Below are 24,721 nucleotides of genomic sequence, written 5' to 3'. Positions count from 1 at the left end.
CTGAAAGTGTTAAAATAAGGTCGTGAAGGGGCCTAACAGGAAGAATAGGCATCAGGAAAAGAAAAGAAGAAGGACAAGGCAGAGTGGGAAGGAAAGATAATAGAAGAAAGAAGTGTTTCAGGAACAATCAGGCGCTGCTACCGCCTCCTAAAACAAGGGTGAAGCAGTGAGCATTATGGGACTTGTAGTTTTACAGGTTGGAAAATGGCGGCAATAATTCGCGCGCAAGCGCAGAAGCCGTTTTCAGCTGCGCATGCGCTTCGGCCTCGTGAGCACGCCGCTGGGGGGGTGGAGCTTGTGCGCGTCCTCGCGCCTTTTCTTCGTGGCGGGAAAACTGGATCCAGGTTGTAGGGGCTTGCATAATCGCTGCAGGTGCTCACTCTACTGCTTGCTTTTAGCTCCTCCTCGCTCTAGAAGGTATTAGACTCTTCTTAGGTTGCAGATGCAGTTGCTAGGCGCGGGCGATCCCAGTACCTGTTGTCTGAGGAGAAGCTGTCTCTTCAGGGCGACAACCAGCTCTTACCCCTCCGCTTTAGAATCTAACTTGAACCTCACCCTCAACACAAACAAAAATGCCACAGTGTAATGGGGGGCAACGACGATCTGAGCGGGAATAAGAATCCTGATACCTCAGCAGTAGGGTTAGCTGAGGAGAAATTCCCTCCTGGTAGGATTCTTGATGTGGAAGAGAGGCTAGAAAGCCACTATACAGTACTTTCTGAGGAGAGTTAAGGATATTTAACTGTGCGATATGTCAGGTCTTCATTGCTGTCCTTGAGAGAAATTGGTGAGGCGAGAGAGCAAAAATACAGATCCTTCAAAGTTGTTGTCTTTGGTTTCTCAAGGGGGAATTAGGCATTTTCGGTTCCAAACCTTGACACCCTCTGAGGGGCAATGGTGTGGGGATCTGGGAGTTTTACGGAGATGTGCTCCTTTAAGTACAACAATGCTAGTTTGAGGTCGGTACCAGTTTGGGAAATGTGTGCGTCTGTGGTAGGAAGAATATAAAAGATATCAGCAGTCCCCGAAAGATTCTTTTGGTGATAAGTGGCCATGGTAAGTGGCCATGTCTGTGCTCTCTTGCACTCTCTGAATCAGGAGGTTTTAGTTCACCATTAATTTCTTTATAAGATTCTGTACAAAGTTTAGTTCAGGCAGGTACTATTAGATGCGACAGTAAATACCTTGTTACATGTATAATGGTCAGTAAGGGTAGCTGGAATCTTTATTGTTTCTTTTTCTTTCTTGTTAAAAAGTTTTGTTTCAGATCATGCCTGTTGAGCACAAAAAGAGATAAAAACCAGTACTAGTTATCCAGGCATGAAAATAAGCAGGAGTACACATGCCATTAGACATACAGGCTGAAGAAAATTAGACTCAGGCTTAAAGAAGCTTTAAATATAGGCTTTTCTTTTTTTTTTTTTTAATGTCTTTTAGGCTCTGGAGTGTGTGTTAGAGGACAACTCTAAGGTTTACCTTTGTTCTTTTAGACCCAGGATTCCAGACATAATATAAGGAGGGAACAGTTTTATTGTTTGTAAATTTTGAGCACATTCTAAATGGGGTAGAGGAGGATTAAAGTTTTTTGAGAAATGTTGCAAGACTGAATTATTTAGCTAGAGCAATTCTCAAACTTTTTGGTCTCAGAACCTTTTTGTCCTCCTAAAAATTGTGGAGGACTCCAGAAAGCTTTTGTTTATATGGTTTATAACTATTCGTATTGAAATACTAGAAATTAAAATAGAAAATTTAAAAATATTTACTTAATAATTAATTTAAAAATAACAATCATAAGCCCATTAACCAAAAAGGAACCAAACCTGTTGCTATCGAGTTGATTCTGACTCATAGCGACCCTATAGGACAGAGTAGTGCTGCCCCATAGGGTTTCCAAGGAGCAACTGCTGGATTCGAACTGCTGGCCTTTTGGTTAGCTGCCTGGGGTTGTAACCACTGCACCACCAGGGCTCCGTAAACCCATTACATGTTACCATAATTAACATTTTTAATGAAAAATACATTTTCCAAAACAAAAGAAAATTTAGTTTGAAGAATGGCATTGTTTTATATTTTTGCAAATCTCTTTTGTGTCTGCCTTATTAGAAGACAGCTGGATTCTCATGTTTCCGTATTCAACCTGACATCTTGTTTTGGTTGAAGTATATGAGAAAATCCAACCTAACACAGATATATAACTGGAAAAGGGAGGAGTCTCCCAGGGGTCTTTGGACCGTACTTTGAGAACCGCCACGCTAGGTGATTTCATTTAGAAATGAATGTGATAATTTTTAGTGTTCTAAGTGAAAGAAAGCTGTTTCTAGTTTTTGGAGAGCCTCATTCACCCTTCTTTTATTATTTCTTTGTAAGTTCTTTCCCCCTGCTTATTCACCCTCTTTTATATGTCGAGTGGGTGAGATTGTGTTTATGGAACTATCCTGGTTCTTTTACTTTCTTACATAAAGCCTTGTTGAATTTTTTTGTTTCCTCACCTTTTCATCTAAGGTGAGAAAACAAATTAAAACCTCAAATGTTATTCCGGAGTCTAGTGCCTACAGTCATTTTGTATATTTGTCAACTGTCTATTTTTTCTCTCTCTCTCTATTAGCTTTTAATATTCGTTATTGTGGAAGAATTCGTCTGAAACAGAGGAACAGTGTCAGAAAGTGACTCTCTGGCTTTCCATTCTCTTTGGATCAGGTTAGAGCTTTTCTTTAAAAGTAATGTTCTTCATCATACCCCCAATCTAGATTAAGGGGTAGTGCAAATGGTTAATGCAGTAAGCTGCTAACCAAAAAGTTGGAAATTTGAATCCACCCCGAGGTGCCTTGGAAGAAAGGCCTGGCAATTACTTCTGGAAAACCAGCCATTGGAAACCCTATGGAACACAGTTCTACTCTGATACACATGGGGTCGCTGTGAGTTAGAATCAACTCAAGGACAACTTTTTTTTTTTTTTCGGTATAAGAAACAAAATGTTTATTGCAAGGATTCAGAAGAATCTCACAGAGACCAAAAGAAAGAGACTGAAGTGTAGTTGACCTCAAGAGAGCAGAGACCAGGGACTGGGAGCCAAAAGTGTACATTCACTCTTATTTCCTCTCATTCTGTCCCTCTTCTGTCTCTCATCCTCTCTTCCCGCATGCTCCATTCTCCTTTGCAGTTTGTCTTTCTGCCTGTTCACTTACACGTGCATGTATGGCTCCATCTCTTCTGACCCTGCATGATCTACTTGACCACACTGCTCTTCACCTGTTGCCTGGAGTTCCCAACAATAATAACTCTAGTATTCAATTTTGCAAATTCTAAATTCCCAACAAAGTACTCTAATTAGTTGTACTCATGTTTTCAATGAGTTGCCCTTGGGTCAGGTGTAGACACCCCATCTGATCAGGTAAGGCCACATGGGAGTGAGGTCACATGGAATCTAACAGGTGACCAAAAGAAACTGAAATGCCATTAACATTTCTTGTACAGTGAGAAGAAGGATTAGAGAGAGAATAGAGATGAAATAAAAACAGCAAACTAGCTGATAAAATAAATCTGCCTGTAGTCTCTGTATAGCCAACCCTCTATAGATTTTCTAAATCTAAGAAATTGGATGTCCTCAAGGGCAACTTGTTATTATTTTTTTAATTATACATCACTTCTTATAGATTTACTACATCTTATTAATTCAACAACGATCCATAATTTTATCTAGTTCGTTGGGGCTCCAGAAGCACACTTTAGCCTAGATAGGTCTGTACAGGATTAGATAAGATTTTGAGCCTAAATATTGGAAAGTTTTGCATTTTAGGTTGATTAAAATACTCTTTTTTTATTTTACTTAAAGAATTTAAAATTTAAAAAGTCATTTTTTGAAGTGGTAATGTATGTATGTTATAAAATGCCAAAGATACTTAGGGGACACAGTGAAAAGTTTCCTTCTACTCTGTCCCCAGCCACCCAGTTCCACTCCCCAGAGGCACTTTTAACAGTTTCTCATGTATTCTTCCAGTGATAGCGTATAGATATGCAAGTGTATTGCATAGGTATATATTTAAAAAATCAAATATTATAATCTCAAGCATACTAATTTTCATTTTGCTTTTCCCAGTATAGCTCTTCTAATTTAGATTACCTTCACAGGGGCTTCTTTTTCTTGGAATTCTGGAGTCCAGGATAAGATATGTTTGTCATTTGTGGAGGAGCCCTGGTGGCACAGTGATTAAAGCACTCAGCTGCTAACTGAAAGGTTGGAGGTTCAAACCCACCCAGCCACTCTACAGGAGGAAGATGTGGCAGCCATAAAGAAATACAGCCTTTGAAACCCTATGGTGGTAGTTTTTCTCTGTCATGTAGGGTTACTATGAGTCAGAATTGACGGCAATGGGTTTAGTTTGATTTTTTGCTTACTTGTGGTCAAATTAATATGCATCTTGCAGCCCTAATTTTATTCAGGTTCTAGGATTATATGGAATGTATATATGAGGGTTTATATTATAATATTTAAGATTATAATAAAGAAGGAGAAAAATTTGCTGCAGTGTTTCTCTCCTAATTTCCTACTTGTCTTTTCTGGAACAAATACTTTTGGGGCTTGGTGGTGATGAATTAAGATGGAAATAGTGAGAAAATGTGCTCCTTAATAGAAAGGAAAAGTAGTTGCTGCACAACAGCACATCTGAATTGTTCACGTTTATAGAATTTTTTTTTTTTTTTATAGAAGTATGAAACGGAACAGAAAAATGACAAAGGATAATTACTTTTAAAAACACCTTCAGCCATGCTATGGCCGCACTAAGTCAAACCCTTAACAGCTTTTGAGTTCACCTTGGGATGTAGAGAGAGGAATCCTTACCTTGAACAAGGGGATCCATTTTATGCTGCTTTTGAGTCTCTTTGGTGGGAGATGGTAGAGTTGGAAGAGTGAGTTTCCGGTACAGGGACTTCAAAATGTTCAAAATCAACAGCCAGTAATAAGATCATTGAGAAGAATAGAAGAGTTATTAGTAGAATTTAGAGGCACAAGGCCTGGGGTCATGTTGACTCTACCATGGTTACCAGGCTTGCTTTGGGCAAGCCATGTAACCTCTTCTGTAAAAAAGAGGTAGTGGAACTTTATGACCTCTAGATGCTCTCCTAGAGCTACAATGCTCCTTGTAATTCTTAGAAAACTAAGAATGGTTTATATGTTCTAAGCCTAAAGAAAACCAGGTAGAAGGTCTATAAGAAGTTCAGGTTGGTAAAACAAAAGGTATTTATCTTCTCACAACTGGGTAGAGTTATCAGTAGTGGGAAAGTGTAAATGGGAAAAATGTGCAAATTACTGGAGCTTCCCAGGACTCATCTTAGGACCCTGTAGTGCCATGAATGACTTATAGCTGTGCGGAGCTAGAACTCTTCAGCCTTTGGTGTGGTTTGAGGCCCTCTACTGCTACCTTTCAGTTGCCTATGACTGTGAGCAGCCTGGTCCTTTTACATTACAAATATCATATTCTGTGTGTGTTTCCAATGTGTACTTTTAATGAATGCTTTCTGTGTGTGCTGTAATATGAAAATGATTGTGAAGCACTGAATTAGACTGTTGGGATGCAGTGTAATATAGTTAATAGCACAAACTTCAAAATCAGAGGAACCCTAGTCCTGGTCATTTATTAGTTACTTAATATCTCTAAGCCTCAGTTTCCCCAAGTGTAAGATGTTATCTATCTCATAGATTTATTGTAAAAATTAGATGATATAATGTATTTTTTTCAAATAATGTGTCCACGTAAATTACGTGTCCACACATATAACGCACATAGCGTGCCTAGGAAAATAATACGTGAGGGGGTTGCATGGTTGGCACACACACACACATGCAAGTGTAACGTGTACATTATTTGTGTAAAATATGTAAAGGGTAAAGCATATAGTCAGTGCTCAATAAATGTTAGCTGTTACTATTAGTTGCACTATCGGTAGTATTTGAAAAAAAACATATTGGTGTACTATAGAGCATCTGTGAACAGATTACTGCAGATGAACTGTGAATATCAAGTAAAGGTGCTAAATTCTTACTGCTAGTTTCTCTGGGGACCTCTACTGGTTACCAGACATTGTAGAGCCGTGAATACAGATGGCTAGAATCCAGCACATTGGGAAATTTATTGGACTTGAAGATCTAAGTTAAAGGGAAAACCTACATTATAATGTTCTCTGTATGCATAGAGACCTCTGAATTAGGTCGGAGATTTGCCAAATTATTTGTGTCCAAGTATTTAGGAGAACCGTGTAAAATGAGGTCATCCCTCAAAGAAAACTCTCACTATTTAACTCCTAAAAAAAATATAGGACTGTCAAAACTCTACTATCATTGCTTTACTACTACCTATTCATCCATCACTACTATTACTACTTCTGCCTATGAGTGCCTATCTCACTTTGGACACGGTTCTAGGCACTTAAAACACTAAGGACCATTGCTAATTTTTAAAATAGTAACTCTATTTCCTGGTGTGTAGTTGGCATTGCTGAAGAAGTAGGAGTCTAGTCTACCTAGACTAGAAGGCAGAAAATGTAGCTCAGGGATCCTAGTCAAGGAGATCCTGAGTTCCAGAACATAAGGGGAGAAGAAAGCTTAAAATTATGTTTAATCAGTCAAAGCATTTAATTTCTTTCTTCTAACAGAGGCAAAAGAAGAGCCTTAGGGCTGAAAGATGACAACATTACAGAATAAAGAAGGTGAGTCAAGAGTGAGCGAGGTTTGCTTTGCATTTCTCTCATTTTTTTCTTTCTCAGCCATTGATTATCAGGACACCCTTGCTAAAATAAGGGCAGCTCAGCTCACATGCATTTTGTGTCTACTGTGTTCAAATGACTATACTGTTAGATACTTTGAACGATTTAATATGACTTAGAAATAGTCATACTCAAGGAGCATATGATTTAGTAGGGAGAGAAAAGACATTTAAATATCTATAACATAAGGTTGAATGTGGTAAATGTCACGAGGGACGTGCAAAGCACTATAGAAGCTCAGAAGAAAGAGATTACTTTTACTTGGGAGGATCAGTGTAGTTTTTGTGGAGAAGGTGGCATAAGAGCTGGGCCTTGAATAGTTTGACTAAAGGGTAAGGCAGGAGGAATGCTGTAAGTAGAAACTTTCTGCCATCTCTAGTTTTATTTAAAAAATATTAAAAAAATTATTTTTTGTTAACCCAGTATTCCATAAAATTTTGTCCAAAGTTAAAATTAGCATATTAAAAATTTCACATTTGAATAATTCAGTTTCCCGCTTCTTTATGTTTATCTCCTTTGAATTATTCAGTGGTTCCCAAACCTGGCAGGATACCAGAAACATCTAGATAGCCTGATAAAATTACAGATTCCTGGGCCTCACTCCAGATTACTTTATCAAAATCTTAGGGTTGGAGAGGGGAAAGAGAGGCCCAGGAATCTGAATTTGTTAAAAGCTCTTCCAGATAAACCTGATACGGACAGTCAGTGGGCAATGTTTGGAAGCATCTGTGCTGGATTATATGGTTCGTAAATTCCATGTGATGATCAAATTTGTTTCAGAATGTGGGAAGGAACCAAGGAAAACCTTTGCCCCACCTACACAAAAATTGTGTAGACTGATGCCCTCTAGCCCTAACTCACTCAAGGTGGACACCCTGAGGATCAGTTCACCAGAGGTAGAGAGCAATCCAAGCCTGCCAAAGGCCAGGTTGGAGAAGAAGAATGAGAAAGCAACCACAGAGAATGGTCAAGGCAGTGACCAAGAGAAGAAAGGAAAGGATCAATACAACAAGCAACCAAAGAAGAAAGCAGAAAAGGTATTGGTAACATGGAAGGGCTCTAGTAGGGCAGTCCCTCTTTCTCCACTCTCCACCCAAACTAGACAAACAGAATCTTTTCACATTGAGGAAATTCATCTCAAAATTTCAGTTTTTTGTTCCTTTTGGGGGTTTCTGTTTTCTTCTCAAAGAGGTAAAAATTGCTTGGATGAAAGCACTTAGCAGGAAAAAAATGGGTCGAGGTCAGATGAAGGTGGGGGTAGAAGTGGACAGAGACTTTATAAATGTTTTCCTTTTCTATGACTCCTTTATTCCCAGTAGATCTGGGATAGCCTTTATGGAATTCTTAGATATGTTGATTTCATACTCTGTCTTATGAACTTCCTGCCTTGTCTAAAGGAGGCTTCCCTGACTGGTCATAGAGGACAGCTATGGAAAGATAAGCAGTTTTAGTCTCCTATGCTTGTCTCAGGAAACCCTGGTGGCATAGTGGTTAAGTGCTATGGCTGCTACCCAAGAGGTTGGCAGTTCAAATTGCCAGGCGCTCCTTGGAAACTATGGGGGCAGTTCTACTCTGTCCTATAGGGTCGCTATGAGTCGGAATCGACTTGACGGCAGTGCGTTTTTTTTTTTTTGGTTATGCTTGTCTCTACAGGAAAGAGGAAGTCTTACCAATGCAGAATTTGAAGAGATTGTCCAGATTGTGCTACGGAAGTCCCTACAGGAGTGCTTGGGTATGGCCTGTAGTGAGAGAAACAGGGTTTCAGTTGCACAAAGTGACTGTTATTTGAGGTGTAGAGTAAGCTTGATGGCTTTTCTCCTCACCTCCTGAGTAAGGAAATATTCCATGGAACTTTGAAATATTGAAAAAAATTTAACTTGTTATCAGTGGGAGTATAGGTAAACCACCTTAGATAAAGGATACAGTCATGTGCTTCAGAACACCCGTTTGGACAACACCTGACCCCATATATGTCTGTGGTCCCATAAGGTTATATAGTGTACCTTTCTATGCATAAAAAAACACTAAAGAAACACCTCCAGATACTCTATAACATTTTTAACATAATAATACATTAAAAATAATGTTTTGATGCATGTCGTAAAGTAGCACCCATTTGTTATTATGACCATTGTATGTACCTGGATTTTTATTATAATTGGCTTTACCAGCGTTGGTTCATAACTACGGGTTCATAACCTGGGAAGTGCCTGTATATAATATGATGTTTACACAACGTCCAAATCACACAATGTCCCATTTCACTGAATGTATTGTGGACATTAAGCGATGCATGACTGTATAGACTTTTAGAAAAGTTTGTATTACACTGATTTCAGAATTTAAATATAGTCTCACCCAGATTTTTAAACTGCAATTTAAATTCATTTCTATGTGTTTACAAACCCCTTAGAAATGATAAATTGTGTTTCCCACATTTGAAGAACTCAGTCTCCATTTACTTTTGTATATTTCTGTTTCCAGTACCATTTTAGCATATGCTCAGGGAATTGATTTTTAAAGAACTCTATAGTGTAGGCCCTGAGGCTTCTCTGTACAGTCATTGAGGCTAAGGAGAATCGCCTGACATTTTTAGTCATTCTCAGGTGTACTTGTACTCCGGCAGGAGTTTGAGGAACAATTGATACAAAATGCAGTACATATAATTTCCATTATGTATACAAAATAAAAGTAACACTACCTGACTATCCTGGAATGAGGCAGATCAGTCTGGAAAGGCTTGCAAAAAGATACAGATTTGTAATTTTTTCTGAGAATTTAGTCTGTGACAAGAGGCCAAAGGGTTTTTCCAGGCAAAGGGTGGGAGGCATTTTTTTTTCTCTTTTATTTATTGTGCTTTAGGTAAAAGTTTACAGCTCCAGTTAATTTCTCATACAAAAATTTATACACATATTATGTGACCCTAGTTGCAATCCCTATAATGTGACAGCACACTCTCCTGTCCACCCCAGGTTTCCTGTGTCCATTCAGTCAGCTCCTATCCCTTTCTGCCTTCTTATCCCCCCCTCCAAACAGGAGCTGCCCATTTATCCTCATGTATCTATTTGAACTAAGAAACGTACTCTTCACGAGTATTATTTTATGTTTTATAGTCAAGTCTAATCTTTGTCTGAGGAGTTGGGTTCAGTAATGCTTTTAGTTCTGGGTTAACAGAGAGTCTGGGGGCCATGACTTCTGGGGTTCCTCTAGTTCAGTCAGACCATTAAGTCTGGTCTTTTTATGTGCATTTGAGTTCTGCACCACACTTTTCTGCTGCTGTCAGGGACTCTCTGTTGTATTCCCTGTCAGGGTGGTCATTGCTGGGCACTATCTAGTTCTTCTGGTCTCAGACTGATGGATTCTCTGGTTTATGTGGCCCTTTTGTCTCTTGGGCTAATATTTTCCTTGTATCTTTGGTGTTCTGTTCTTCATTCTTCTTTGCTCCACATGGGTTGGAACTAATTGATGCATCTTAGATCGCTGCTCGTATGCTTTTAAGACTCCAGATGCCACTCACCAAAGTGGGGTGCAAAACATTTTCTTAATAAATTTTGTTATGCCAGTTGGCCCAGATGTCCCCCGAAACCATGGTTCCCAGAGGGTGGGAGACATTTTAGTAAAAGAGACAGTTAGGAAATAATGGAGCATTTGTTTTCTTTTATTGTTTCTTTGCTTATAATATTTTGTTTTGGGAGGGGTAGGATCTGGCCTTGGTTTGGCAGAAACAGCCTGTGCCCAGCCCATAGCATGTACCCAATCAGACAAGGAACCAGAGATTGCCTCTGTGACTGTGGATAATGATAATGCTGAGGGGTAAGTTTATCTCAATGAGGTGAGTTGATCACAGGGTAGATTTAACATTGGTGAATAGTGATCTGTCTATCTGTCTGTCTCTCTATCGATTTCTCTTAGCTCTGGAAACATGCCTGTTTAAGTTGGGAAAAATAGGCAAGTAAATGGCAAGTAGATGGATAATATGACCTCAGGAGGCTCTAGAGGGCCAAGGATTCTATTGTTCCCCTAACTTTTACTCGTGAGTTGTTTCAGAAGAAGCGTGCTGCAAAGTTCTCCTTTCTACCTTTGCATTAAAAACAATGACAACAACAACACACACAAAAACTCTTATTTTCAGAGAAAGGCTTATTGTACCTCATACTCCAGAGATTTCAGCATCTCAGGAAAATGGAGTTGTCCGTGAGATAAATGCATCTAAGCCAGGCCAGCCAGATCCCCCACCTTCTGAGAAGAAATTCGATAAACTCTCATTAAACAAAAGAAAGAAGGAAGCTCGTAAGTATGGTCAGGTATACTTTGTCATTTGGCTGACGGGAAAGTGGGGTACTCTGGGAAATTGGGGTAAGGGATAGCGGGAAGGCCAAGAATTTCCAGCTGAAGGCTTGAAACTATTAGGCTATGATTCTTCTTCCATCTTTCACTGGCCTATACTATCTATACAGTTTCTCTTTTTCGACTCCCCACCCTTTTGCCTTATCGTTCTAGGAAATGAAGAACTGGAGAAATTCCGAGGTGAACATGAGCACAGACAGAAAGACCAACCAAAGAAAACAGTTCAGAATCATTCTCAGATCAGGGACCAGCAAAAAAGAGAGGGAGGTGGTTTTGGTGAGTTTGGCTATGGTTTGGAAAACCCCTGTGGGCTTGAAAATTGGAGATGGAAGAGAGAAGGGAAGCTGTGTGGGGGCACTGGATCAGCTTAGAGGATGTGGGGATACAGAGAAGTGTGGGGATTTGGAAGGTAACGGATAAAAAGAATGCTTAGCCTGTGAGCAGTGACTGAGGGTAAATAATTGATTGAGAAATGACAGACTTAGACCTGGGTCTTTTGGAAGAAGGTGAGCCTGTTGACCCCAAAGCCACAACTTGATGATTTAGTGACAAGTAAATCAGTTGTTATTTAGATAAGAACTCTGGTTGTTGTATACAAAAGAAATGCTGGTTAGCCCTTTAAAAGAACTTTTTGAAAGTGACAGAGAACCAGGTACTATGGGGAAAGAGGCCAGACAACCTTTTTATTAAAAGTACTGTCAGTACTAGAAAAACTCCTTTGTGCCTTGATGGGAGGTGAGATGATAGCTTGGTATAGGAGAAACATTGGGATGTGAAACCTGGGTCCTGAGTCCAGCTCTGTCACCAATGGATGATTTTCTTCAAGTCCATTATCTTCTCTGAGCCTTGGTTTTCCATTTTTAAGTCAGAGATTGGACTAGTTGATCTCTAAGGTCTCTGGGCCTGTGTGATTTGTTGGTGGGCAGAGGTTTATATTAATTTTAGTTATATTATAGAAGGAAGAGCATATTTTTGAGTCTTTCAGTTTTTTCCTGTCACAGGTCAATGTCTAGTCTGGGTCCAGTGTTCTTCCCCAAACTGTGAGAAATGGAGGCGGCTGCATAGGAATATTGACCCCTCTGCTCTTCCAGATAATTGGTCCTGTGACCAGAATACAGGTAGAATGGAGTGGAAATTTTTTTTCTTCCAGATTTTATTGTTCTTCTCCTTTCTTTCTCTGCATGTATCCTTTAGATTAAATATGACATAGGTGTCATTATCACACAAGTGGTCCTTGTAGTGCTTGGAAGAGAGGAAGGGGTCTTCGTATCATGTCAAGATGAATCTGGGTGCAGTGAGCTGGAGGAAGACATCCTGCAGAGTTACGTTATAGGGGAAGGCCTGGAATCTTAAACTTATGTTTTGAGTGAATTCCATTTTCTTCAGCCCTGGTCTGACCCTGTTGATCCTCATTAGATTATTGACATTGGGCTGGTGGATAGGGAGGGTAATGGGCTATATGGGGGAAAGCAGATGAGAGTGATCCAGTGAGCTTAGAATTCTAGAATGAAACTTTATTAGAAAGGATTATGGCAATGTAGTCCAGCTCAATTATTTCATAGATGAGGAAGCAGTCTCATAGAAGTTACTGTCATGGTGTTAGTTAGAGGGGAGCAGAGCCAGACAGAGTGCGATAAGAGCAGATGTTTGTAATCACTTTCCATAGAGTATACGGAGGCAGCACTTCTACTTCTCTTGGCTCTAGCTGCACTTTCCCTCTGGATCTTTATTCTTCCTCCTCCATGCCCTTCTCCCAGATGCTCTTTTGGTCCCATCTCTTGCCTCTCCCCAGCCCTCATCTGTATTTTCACTTGATGAGCCTCTTCTCTTCCCTTCATTCCATCTCTTTTTTGGCAGATTTGGAGTATAATAGCTGTGATATTCCTGAGGAGACCTGGACAGGTCATGAGAGTGATGTGGCTTATGCCTCCTACATCCCAGGATCCATCATCTGGGCCAAGCAATATGGTTACCCCTGGTAGGTCACCATGAACTAGTCCGAGCATTCTTCATGAACCTGGGAATGGTAGATTCAAGGAGGAAGGGGAGGAAATGGAAAGTGTTTATAATGGGGATGGCACTTGTCTTAGAAAGAGCATGGGGTGAGGGAGAAGATAAAAGTACTGAGCTTGGAGGCTTTGAAAGAGCATATTTTCTAGAGTTTGTAGGGTGGAGGTGGTATCTCTATATAAACAAGAGTCTGACAGTAGGTAGAAAGGGGAGGGTAGATTTAGGGCATTTTTTAACATTGGATGTGAGAGCCATACAAAGTAAAGAAAACAAGGAAGGGTAGGACAGTTTCTTCTTTGGAATTGTCCCTAGTCAGAAGATTTTGTTCTCAGGACTGAGGGAAGGTGTGGAAGGGTGAGGTATGTTTACTAGGAAGATTCTGAGCTTTTTTGTATGTGCATGGAAGTCATTTCAGTCATTTGGTAGCAGCCACTGGAGAGGGCTGAGAGGGGGTCTATCTTTGGGATCTTTTGTTTGAAAAACATATTGCCCTTTTCTGTACATATATATTGATGAGTTTTTGTTTTGCTCATTCAACCCCTTCTCTTTCTTCCCATGCACCATCCACCTTCTCCAGGTGGCCAGGCATGGTAGAATCTGATCCTGACCTGGGGGAATATTTTCTTTTTGCTTCTCATCTTGATTCTCTGCCGGTGAGTTTCCTCTCACTTAACAGTTCATCTCCCTTATGAAGCAAGAAGTTCGGGGGAGGCAGGTGCTCAGGCCAAAGTAACGAACAAATCCATTCTAACAGATGGACAGAGTTACAAACATAGATACAGCCTGCAGACATAAGCAGAAACAGACACTGAACTAGAGTAACAAATACAGACATAAGTATTCACACATAGAAACAAACTTGTATCTAATTAAGTGTTCATTACTAGGACATTTATGATTTTGATAAATATACCTTGACTATGATTCCTGAAGTCAGAGTGGAAGAACAATGGAATGAGGTAGGGTCGGTGAGTCAGGCTTAAGGGAGCAGATGAGGCCAGGTATCTCCTTCACTGTGAATTCTCAGTTCTTCCCCTGCTTTTTCTGGCTAGAAGGCCAAAGCACGGGGAAGGACAGGAGGCCCTTACAGAACCATCTTTTATTTCAGTCTAAGTACCACGTGACATTTTTTGGAGAAACAGTTTCTCGTGCTTGGATCCCAGTCAACATGCTAAAGAACTTTCAGGAGCTGTCCCTGGAGCTAGCTGGAGTGGTAAGCAACCTTCCGGAATCAGTCATGATACAGGGAACCTGAAAACTAAACCTTCCCTTTTTTTATACCTGATTTTCTCCCAGGGGAAGCTGTGTTGGGAGAAAGTCCACTGTCTGACCAAGTGTGACAAGGGTGACGTTATTCATGAGGGGCTCTTCTTTCTACCGGGATTGCAGCAGGGTATTGCTTTTTCTCAGTCTCCTTCCCTGCCTACACAGAGGGAGCCTTCTTGAAAACCCTGGTTTTAGCCAAAGCCCGTGTGGCAGAAATGAGATCATAGGTTAACTCAGTTTCTCAATCACAGCACTATTGACATTTTGGGCCCACATTGTGACAACCAAAAGAAGTGTCTCCAAATACTGCCAAATGCATCTAGGGAGCAAACCTGCCCTTGCTGAGAACCACTGGATTAGCTAAATCACGTATCCTCCCAGTAGTCACTTTGGGTTACAAATGAGCAGAGGCCCAGCAGCTCAGGCAGTAGATATATCAGGCATCCGGATCTAAACAATCTTCTGAGAAGCTTGAAAGCGAAATCACTTGAACTTCTTTCATCTTGTCTTTTCAAATTTCCATGGGATTCCTTTTAGAGAGGATACCAAAATATTGGTTGAAATGTTGCAGGGAGGATGTTTCTGACCCCAAAAGATTAAGAATGGGAGTATCATATTATTACCAGAAACTGGAAATAAATGTAGTTAAAGACAATGTATGGTGAGTAGCAGTGTACTGGGGTCACCTCCCTAATTTTTATTACTGACTTTAATCTTCAGGTCAGTATTTATCATTGACTCTTATCTTCCATTTCAGAAAAAGTGCAGGAACAAGGACTGCAGACAGAAACTGGGGGCAGCCCTAATGATGGCTCAAGCGGCAGAACAGATCAGCATTCAGGTGGGAGAGTGTTCAGACCTACATACCCTTTCCTCTCTGGGACTTGTAACACAAAACAAACCATACATGTCACACTGCAGAAAACCAGGTTGTCCTTCCCCATTATAGTCTTAGAACTACTCTTTTCTTCCCAGGCCAGATTCCCTTGACTCCTTTAATCATCCATTCCTTTCCCTGCCTTTTGACAAGTGGGGCCCTCTGTCAGCTCAGATAGAGACAGCTTGTGGTAGGGACCATTCTACCTCCCTGTTTAGCTCTGAGTCTCAGATACTCTTAAGTCCTAACCTCTGTTTTCTGCACAGTCAGTTTTTACCCTCAAACTCTGCCTTTGGGAATGGGGCAGGGTGGAAAATGACAAACTGAATTTCTCCTTCCCACTTATTTATTGAATTATAAATGAAATAAATTGGAAAAAGATATTATAATTATCTAATCTCCATGAAAATCCAGATAAGCCTAACGTGAAATTCCAAGTGAAAATGGTATAGAAAATGAAAATAAAAATCTTCATTATTAAAATCTAGAAGGCAGGACAAAAATAACCCTTGGGAGTATAGTGGACTACATTTCCCAAGGTAGATGATGCTTTCGTTTCTTGGTTTCAACAGGAGCGGGTTAACTTATTTGGTTTCCGCAGCCGGTACAACAGATTTGACAGTACTGGGGAAGGAAAAGGTAGGATAACTGGATGACCATTACAGGGTGAGGAGTGGAGAGGGAGAGAAGGGATCCCTTCATGAGGGCAGCAATTGAAGCTTTTCTTTGTTTTATATCCACCGATATCAGCCTAGTTCTGGATTCTGTAGGAGGCGTTCTGTGAATGTCATTGACCAAGTATCTCGGATGGATGAATGCACGGAGAGAAGAATAAACAAAAGGGGGTGGGGAGGGAGGGTGCATGTTGGATACTGGTGGACTTTGAAAGGGTGGAACCATGATAATCTGGGATCATGTTTTATGAAGAAAATACCACTGACATGAAGGGTGGAGTGAAAATACTGATTCTCTGGGATCAGCTTCATTAATTCACCTACTGTTTTATTGGATAAGTTATTTACCCTTACCTTCTTTTTTCTGTTCTAGACTTAATGCTTTCTGCGCCTAACAGCCCAGATTCCTGCTTGGAGAAAGAAGAGGAAGTGGAGTCAGAGATGGAAGAGGAGGAAGAAAACAAAGTAAGATTTACCTTAACTGTTGGTTTAAATAAAGATCTTGGGGTTTCCTTTTAGGAGATTCCTATAGGGCATCTGGTTATGTAGATTTAATTTTCCAAGGACTCATCCTGTCCGTGTCTCAAGGTAGCCCAGATTGACTGGTGTTATCTCTTACAGGTCTCTTCCTCAATTGTTCTAATTTCTCACATCTCTATAAACTTCTTTCTTGATGATAATCTCAGTTCTAAATGTATTTTTTTTTTTGGTTCTTAAAGGAGCAACTTCAGAGATTAGCAGGTTGCGTCCCTTCACTCTCCCTTTTTCCCTATGAGGCCACTTAGGATATTTATTCACTTGTTTCCTCAGCTTCTCTCTTCCAAGCATATGAAATATAGATTTTTACATTATCTTTTAATATGTTTATTGTGGTAAATATGTAACAAATCATTTGCCTTTTCAATGTTCTTCATGTGTATAATTCAGTGACATTAGTTATGTTTATCATGTTGGTTGACCATTATCATCATTACTCACTTCCAAATTGCCCTACCACTCTTAACAGAAGCTCTGTGTCCGCTGAGCAGTGAGTCCCTCTTTTCCCCTCCCTCTCACCAGCCCTTGGTAATTTCCAGTGGTTACTGATAGACTTTGGTTTCTATACTCTTGCTTATAAGATATTTGATGTAAGTAAAACCATACAATATTTGTCCCTTTGTGACTGATTTATTTCACTCAGCATAATGTTTTCATTCAAGTTGTAACATGTATCAGGACTTCATTTCTCTTTATGATTAAGTAGTATTCAATTGTATGTATGTACCACATTTTATTTATTCATTCATCTGTTGATGAACATTTAGGCTGTTTCCACCTTTTGGCTATTGCAGATAATGCTGCATTGAATATTGGTGTACAAGTGTCTGTTTGCATTTCTTTTTTAAATTCTTTTGGGTATATACTCAGGAGTGGAATTGCTAGATCATATGGGAACTGTATGTTTAACTTTTTGAGGAAGTGCTAAACTTTTTTCAACAGTGGTTGTACCATTTCACAATCCCACCAGCAATGGATGAGGGGTCCGATTTCTCAGCATCACCGACAACTGTTACTTTCTGAATTTCTAATCTTAGACGTTTTAGTGGGTATGAAATGATATCTCATTGTGGTTTTGATTTGCATCTCCCTAATGGAAATTTCAGGGCCCTGGTGGTGCAGTGGTTAAGAGGTAGAACTGCTAGCCAAAAGGTTGGCAGTTCGAATCCGCCAGCCGCTCCTTGGAAACCCTATGCGGCAGTTCTACTCTGTCCTATAGGGTTGCTATGAGTCAAAATCGACTCGACAGTAATGGGTTTTTTTGGTTTAATGGAGATTTCGGAGCCTTGGTGGCGAAGCAGTTAACAGCTCAGGCTGCTAACCAAAAGGTCAGAAGTTCGAATCTACCAGCTGCTCCTTGGAAACCATACGGGGCAGTTCTCCTCTGTCCTATAGGGTCGCTATGAGTCAGAATCCACTTGATGACAATGGAAGAAGAAGAAGAATGGAGATTTCAGGAGGTAGCATATGATCAAGGATCGATGGTCTTGACGGAAGCAGTCCAAGCTGCGCTGAAGGCATTGGTGAAAAACAAGGCTCCAGTAATTGATGGAATACCAGTTGCAATGTTCCAATAAATGGATGCAATGTTGAAAACGCTCACTTGTCTATGCCAAGAAATTTGGAAGACAGCTGCCTGGCCAATCAACTGGAAGAGATGCATATTTGTGCCCATTCCAAAGAAAGGTGATCCAACAGAATGGAGAAATTATCATAAATATCACACACAAGTAAAATTTTGCTGAAGATAATTAAAAAACGGTTGTAGCAGTGCATCGAAGGGAACTGCCAGAAATTCAGGCTGGATTCAGAAGAGGACTTGGCACGAGGGATATCATTCATTGCTGACGTCAGATGGATCTTGGCTGAAAGCAGGGAATACCAGAAAGATGTTTACCTGTGTTTTTTTGACTATGCAAAAGCATTTGACTGTGTGGATCATGACAAATTATGGGTAACATTGAGAAGAATGGGAATTCCAGAACACTTAATTGTGCTCATGAGGAACCTTTACATAGATCAAGAGGCAGTCCTTCGAACAGAACAAGGGGATACTGAGTGGTTTAAAATCAGGAAAGGCGTGCTTCAGGTGTGTATCCTTTCACCGTATTTATTCAATCTGTATGCTGAGCAGATAATCTGAGAAGCTAGAATGTACGAAGAACATGGCATCAAGATTGGAGGAAGGCTCATTAACAACCTGTGATATGCGAATGACACAACCTTGCTTGCTGAAAGCCAAGAGGCCTTGAAGCACTTGCTGATGAAGATCAAAGACTACACCTTTCAGTATGGATTACACCTCAACATAAAGAAAACAAAAATCCTCACGACTGGACCAATAAGCAACACTATGATAAACAGAAAATATTGAAGTTGTCAGGGATTTCATTTTACTTGTATCCACATGGAAACAGCAGTCAAGAAATCAAACAACATATTGTATTGGACAGATATGCTGCAAAAGTCCTCTTTAAAGTGTTAAAAAGCAAAGATGTCACTTTGAGGATTAAGGTACACCTGACCCAAGCTGGTATTTTCAGTCGCCTCATATGCATGTGAAAGCTGGGCAATGAATAATGAAGACTGAAGAAGAATCGATGCCTTTGAATTATGGTGTAGGCGAAGAATATTGAATATACCATAGACTTCCAGAAGAACAAACAAATCTGTCTCGGAAGAAGTACAGCTAGAATGCTCCTTAGAAATGTGATTGTGAGGATGACGCAGGACCAGACAGTGTTTTGTTCTACTGTACATAGGGTCACTATGAGTCAGAACTAACACGACAGTACCTAACAACAACAACAACAACATATACATATTTTGAATATTAAACACTTGTGAGATATATGGTTCCCAAAAACTTACCCCCAAGCTTTAGGTTGTCTCTTCACTTTGCTGATAAAATCCTTTTTTAAAAGCAATTTATTTTATTTTATGTTGTTGCTGTTGAGAATGCACACAGCAGACCATAACCAATTCGACAATTTTTACGTGAACAATTCAGTGACATTGAATAAACTCTTCAAGTTGTGCAGTCCTTCTCATCTTCCTTTTCTGAATTGTTTCTCCTCCATTAAAATAAAATCACTGCCTCCTAAGTTTCCTGTCTAATCTTAAAGTACCAATCTTTTTTTTTTTTTTTAATATCGGATGGTGTTTGTTACAACCTTCTCATGATTCAGCTTTTATGATTACCTTTTGTTGTTGTTAGTGCTGTCAAGTCTATTTTCGACTCATAGTGACCCCATTGACAGAACTCCTCCATAGGGTTTTCTCGGTTGTAATATTTATGGAAGCAGATCTCCAGGCCTTCCTCCACGGAGCCACTGAGTGGGTTTGAACTGCCAATCTTTCCATTAGCAGCTGAGCACTTAACCATGGTGCCACTGGGCTCCTAGTTGATAAAGTTCTTTGATGAGCAGAAATTTTTAATTTTGATGAGGTGCCATTTATCTATTTTATCTTTTGTGGCATGTGCTTTTTTTTTTTAAATAACTTTTATTGTGCTTTAAGTGAAAGTTTACAAATCAAGTCAGGCTCTCACACAAAAATGCATATACACCTTGCTACACACTCCCAATTACTCTCCCCCTAATGAGACAGCCTGCTCTCTCCCTCCACTCTCTCTTTTCGTGTCCTTTTCGCCAGCTTCTAACCTCCTCCACCCTCTCATCTCCCCTCCAGGCAGGAGATGCCAACATAGTCTCAAGTGTCCACCTGATCCAAGAAGCTCACTCCTCACCAGAATCCCTCTCCAACCCATTGTCCAGACCAATCCATGTCTGAAGAGTTGGTTTTGGGAGTGGTTCCTGTCCTGGGCCAACAGAAGGTCTGGGGGCCATGACTACTGGGGTCCTTCCAGTCTCAGTCAGACCATTAAGTCCGGTCTTATGAGAATTTGGGGTCTGCATCCCACTGCTCTCCTGCTTCCTCAGGGGTACTCTATTGTGTTCCCTGTCAGGGCAGTCATCGGTTGTAGCCGGGCACCATCTAGTTCTTCTGGTCTCAGGATGGTGTAGTCTCTGGTTCATGTGGCCCTTTCTGTCTCCTGGGCTCGTAATCACCTTGTGTCCTTGGTGTTCTTCATTCTTCTTTGATCCAGGTGGCTGGAGACCAATTGATGCATCTTAGATGGCTGCTTGTTGCATGTGCTTTTGATGTCATATCTATGAACCCACTGTTAAAAACTAGGTCCTGAAGTATTACCCCTGTGTTTTCTTCTAAGAGTTTTATGACTTCATTGTTACATTTAGGTCTTTGATCCACTTTGAATTAGTTTTTGTATATGGTATGAGGTCTGGGTTCAGGTTCACCTTTTGCATGTGGAAATCCAGGTGTCCCAGCACCATTTATTAAAGAGACTATTCTTTACCCATTGGATGGACTTAGTACCCATATCAGAAATGAATTGACTGTAGATGTGTGGGTTTGTTTCTGAACTGTCAATTCTATTCCATTGGGCTATGTGCCTGTCAATGTGCTAGTACCAGATTGTTTTGATTATTGTAGCTTTGTAATATGTTTTGGATTTAGGAAGTGTGAATCCTCTTGCTTTGTTGTTGTTTGGCAAGATTGCTTTGGCTATTTGTGGTCTCATGCTGTTCCATATGAATTTGAGAGTTGGCTTTCCCATTTTTGCAAAGAAGGCTGTTGGGATTTTGAGGGGAATGACATTGAATCTATAGATTGCTTTGGGTAGTGTTGACATCTTAACAATATTGAGTCTTTTGATTCATGAGCACGGAATGCCCTTCCATTTATTTAGGTCTTTCATTTCTTTCAGTAATATTTTATAGTTTTCGTTATACAAATATTTCACTTCCTTAGTTAAATTTATTCCTAGGTATTTTATTCTTTTATTGTAAATGGAATTGTTTCCTTAATTTCCTTTTCAGATTGCTCATTGCTGATGCATAGAAGCCTGACTGATTTTTGAGTGTTGATCTTTGCTGAATTTATTTATTAACTCTAGTAGTATTCTTGTGGATTCTTTGGGATTATCTATATATAGGATCATGTCATCTTCAAAAAGGGATAATTTTATTCTTCCTTCCCAATTTGGATACCTTGTAGTTCTTTACCTTACTTAATTGCTCTAGCTCAAGCTTCCAGTATCATACTAAATAGCAGTGGCAACAGTAGGCGTCCTTGTCTTGTTCCTGATCTTAAGGGGAAAGCTCTCATCTTTCTCCGTTGAGTATGATGTTATCTGTGTATCTTTAAATTTACTAATTTTTACTATGCTTGTGGCCTAGTTTTTATTTGCTGCCCTTGTGTGTAAACCCTTGCATTGACTACTATTAAATGTAAAGGGAAGATGATCACATACCTTCCTCTTTGTTGCTATCGCCTTAAACAGTATCAGGTTCACAGAACCTAATTTGACTCTTCTAAGTCCAGGCATCTTTTTGTAGCATCCCACTCTATTAAAATTATATGACTTAATTTTTAACTTTCTTATTTCCTCTCTTATTCTCAGGATCCAACTTTGCATGGTCCCAAGCCAGCCAAAATACAGAAAAAAAAACCCAAACCAAGAGGTAAGCAAGCCAGCTGAGAGTGGGCCAGGTATACTGTTCAGGCAGGGCAGAAGCAGTGAGTGTAAGGGACTGCAGGTGGCCTGACCCTCTCAATTCTCTCAGTTCCAGAACTGGAGATAACAGGCAGATGTAACTGGTAGTGTCATCTGGGGAAACTATAGGTTTTCTGGGTATCGAATTGTAAAATCTTAGGTTGAAGATGGAATGTTTTAAATTCTTAGCCAAGAAGGATGACTTCCTGGAGAAGGCAGCCTCTGAGAAGTATAAGGAGAGAAATATCCAGGAAAAAAGCACAGTCAGGAAAAAAAAGGGGATGAAAATGCTGACTAGATTGAGAATGAGAAGAAGATGTGGTGAGGGCAGAGACTTAAATGTGGGGAGGCCATAGACCCTTGCCAAGCTGTCTTTTAGAGAAAAATAAACAAATTTCCTCCATGGTTGGGGTGGGGGGTAATACAGGCCTAGCAGATGGACGATTTGGGACCCTGCAAAAGAAGACAAAGAGATCTCTGGGAGATGAATCCACAGCTCCTCCTGTGCTCATAATGGCAAGGAAAGAAGGCCAAGGGAATTCAGATCCTCACCAACCAAGTAAGGATCAAGGCCTGGGAAAAACTATGGGGTAAACAAGGTTCATATCCCTTGGTCATTTTTTAAAAAAACATTTCTGTAGCTTTTATTACTTTAAAGAAAGAACAAAAATTAAAAAGCATTTCTCAGACTGTAGTACACAGAACACACTATAAACTTAATAGTTATTGATTTGATTAACTCCAGACACAGATGAATGGTAGGGAGGAGGGAACTAACATTTGAGTATTGCCACGGGCTACATAGGTACCTCCATGCATGTTTCGTTTAGTTTTTTTAATATTTATGGCTGGTTGTTTGCCATTTTAGAGATAAGGAAACTGAGTCTCAAAGGGTCTAAAATTTCTTCAAGACCCATGTCTAGCATATGGCTGACCCATGGCTTGAATTCAGGTCTTTCTGACTCCAAAGTCCACATTCTTTTTACTGAGTTAGGTCATATTTTCCAGAAGTTCCTTGGAAATAGGAATCTTGGAGTTTCACTTGTGCAGAGATGAGGATAGACTCACTTAATAGGACTCTCAATTTTGTCACCTTTTCATATAGGCTCTAAGAAAAAATTTAAAGCTCCCCAAAGCAAGTCTTTGGTAACCAGCTTGTCTAAAGAAAGAGAAGCTAGAATGGTGCCCAAGGGCCTGGCCCCACCCACTCCTAGTGAGGTCCACCCCATGGTGGAGAAAGAAGGTCCTGGGTACATGGAACCACTGCTTCGGGATGCTGGAAGTGTCCTTCCTGAAGATGAAGCTTCCAGTGACCTGGACCTGGAGCAACTCCTGGAAGATATTGGACATGAGCCTGAGCTGAGAGAGCAGTCACAGTGTAGAGGTGAAGAAGAGGACTTCACCATGACCTTATTTGAGGAATAACTGAGTGACCTTGCCCTTCTTTCTGTTCTCTCCCGCCCCTTGCCTAGAGTGCAGGAGGGAGAGCCTCTCAGTGGGGTCCCTGAGAAGTTTAGTGGTGTTAATTGGCTACAAAGTTAAAGTCAGAGTTGTATAGTTCATGTATTAATAAAACAGGTTACTGCTTTAGTTGGCCTCATTTGTCTCTAACCACATCCTTCCGTTTTGCTTCTTTGCCTCCTCCTCAGGGTCACTGTGGCACATCACTGTTTTTGGTGGGAGACTGACCTACACAATATAGGAGGAATCTGGGGGAAGGCAATGACACCCGAGTCCTGGAAGAACATTAAGAAGGGTATGCTGGGTTCAAATCCTGGCTCAGCAACTTAGAAGCTATATGGTCTTAGGAAATTACTTTAACCATTCTTGTTCTTAGTTTTCATGCCTCAAAATGAATACATCACCTACTTAGAGGGTTGTTGAGATGTTTAAGTGATGTCATACACGTAAAGCAATTAACACCATACATGCTAGTTGTTATTGTAAGGGAAGTAGCATGGTTGGATTAGGGGTACAGACCTGGGGTTCTGGACTGGCTACCAGTATTTGGAATTTATTGTTCTCTGGCCTGAGACAGTCACTGAAAAAAAGTACTAGAGGAGGGGTCTTGGGTGTGGTATCTATTATAATTTTGCTGGGAGGGACAGAAGTTGAAGGTGATGTCAGTTTTCTCCTTAGATGCATTCGGACAAATTAACTGTGTACTTTTATTTTTATGGACAAGGGTGAGGAAGTTGAAGAGGGAATTGTAGTACATTGCTGTGTTTCTCTGGGATCCCTGGTGCCTTTTAACACCTGCTGACTTCTGAGGCACCTGAGTCTGGTCTTGGTTATTACTGGAAGCTGTGATCTCTCTGCATAGCTTACTCGAAGGAGGTTGTCATTCAGTCTTGGTTCAGGTGAGAGGACTGTCACACTCATTTGGCCTTTAAGACAGTGTAAAGGGTCTCTGCCTGGAGGCTCCCATGGTGAGGTTGGCAGGGAGGTGCTTCTGGGGAGGTCGGACTGGAGAGGACAAGGGAGGCATAGACGATGCCGTTGTCCTGGGCAAGTCCCAAAAAAAGAAAGCTGTTAGACAGTGGGGCAGAGCTGTCCCCGTCTTAAGCCAGAGATTCCACAACCTGAGCACTGGGCTGCTGCTACAGTCTGTCTACTCCAAACCCATCTTCCCCAAGCTTCCTTTTAATTCCTCCAGGCCCTCATCTGAGC

The 24,721-nt window shown here is 40.5% G+C and overlaps 2 protein-coding genes across 17 annotated transcripts in view; one reads left to right on the top strand and one right to left on the bottom strand.

Annotated features, from left to right (window-relative positions):
* The first annotated feature begins 451 nt into the window (after window positions 1-451).
* Window positions 452-24,208, top strand: ZCWPW1 (zinc finger CW-type and PWWP domain containing 1). Its single transcript, XM_023541745.2, has 16 exons — window positions 452-6,705; window positions 7,543-7,799; window positions 8,416-8,494; window positions 10,464-10,575; window positions 10,895-11,052; window positions 11,263-11,385; window positions 12,111-12,227; window positions 12,967-13,087; window positions 13,697-13,772; window positions 14,228-14,332; window positions 15,143-15,226; window positions 15,835-15,901; window positions 16,310-16,401; window positions 21,959-22,022; window positions 22,464-22,610; window positions 23,157-24,208. Exons 1-16 carry the CDS (start codon window positions 6,681-6,683, stop codon window positions 23,474-23,476), a joined length of 1,947 nt encoding a protein of 648 aa, XP_023397513.2. The 5' UTR covers window positions 452-6,680; the 3' UTR covers window positions 23,477-24,208.
* PILRA (paired immunoglobin like type 2 receptor alpha) overlaps window positions 1,087-24,721 on the bottom strand; it is a 48,568-nt gene continuing 24,933 nt past the window's right edge. For 4 of the 16 annotated variants that reach the window (XM_064295869.1, XM_064295868.1, XM_023541697.2 and 1 more), the window contains one exon: window positions 24,204-24,555. In XM_064295869.1, coding sequence (XP_064151939.1) covers window positions 24,430-24,555 — 126 coding nt within the window. In that variant the 3' untranslated portion in view covers window positions 24,204-24,429. Of the gene's footprint in view, window positions 1,275-4,840; window positions 4,929-8,432; window positions 8,502-10,911; window positions 18,339-23,863; window positions 24,581-24,721 lie in introns of those variants that run through there. The other 12 variants (XM_064295871.1, XM_023541700.2, XM_064295873.1 and 9 more) reach the window with 8 other exon arrangements.

This window comes from Loxodonta africana, chromosome 12, assembly GCF_030014295.1.
Source record: "Loxodonta africana isolate mLoxAfr1 chromosome 12, mLoxAfr1.hap2, whole genome shotgun sequence".
In the NCBI taxonomy this organism is placed as follows: Eukaryota; Metazoa; Chordata; class Mammalia; order Proboscidea; family Elephantidae; genus Loxodonta; species Loxodonta africana.
The sequence above is the reverse complement of the archived record's forward strand: the minus strand, read 5'-3'. Positions and strand labels throughout refer to the sequence as shown.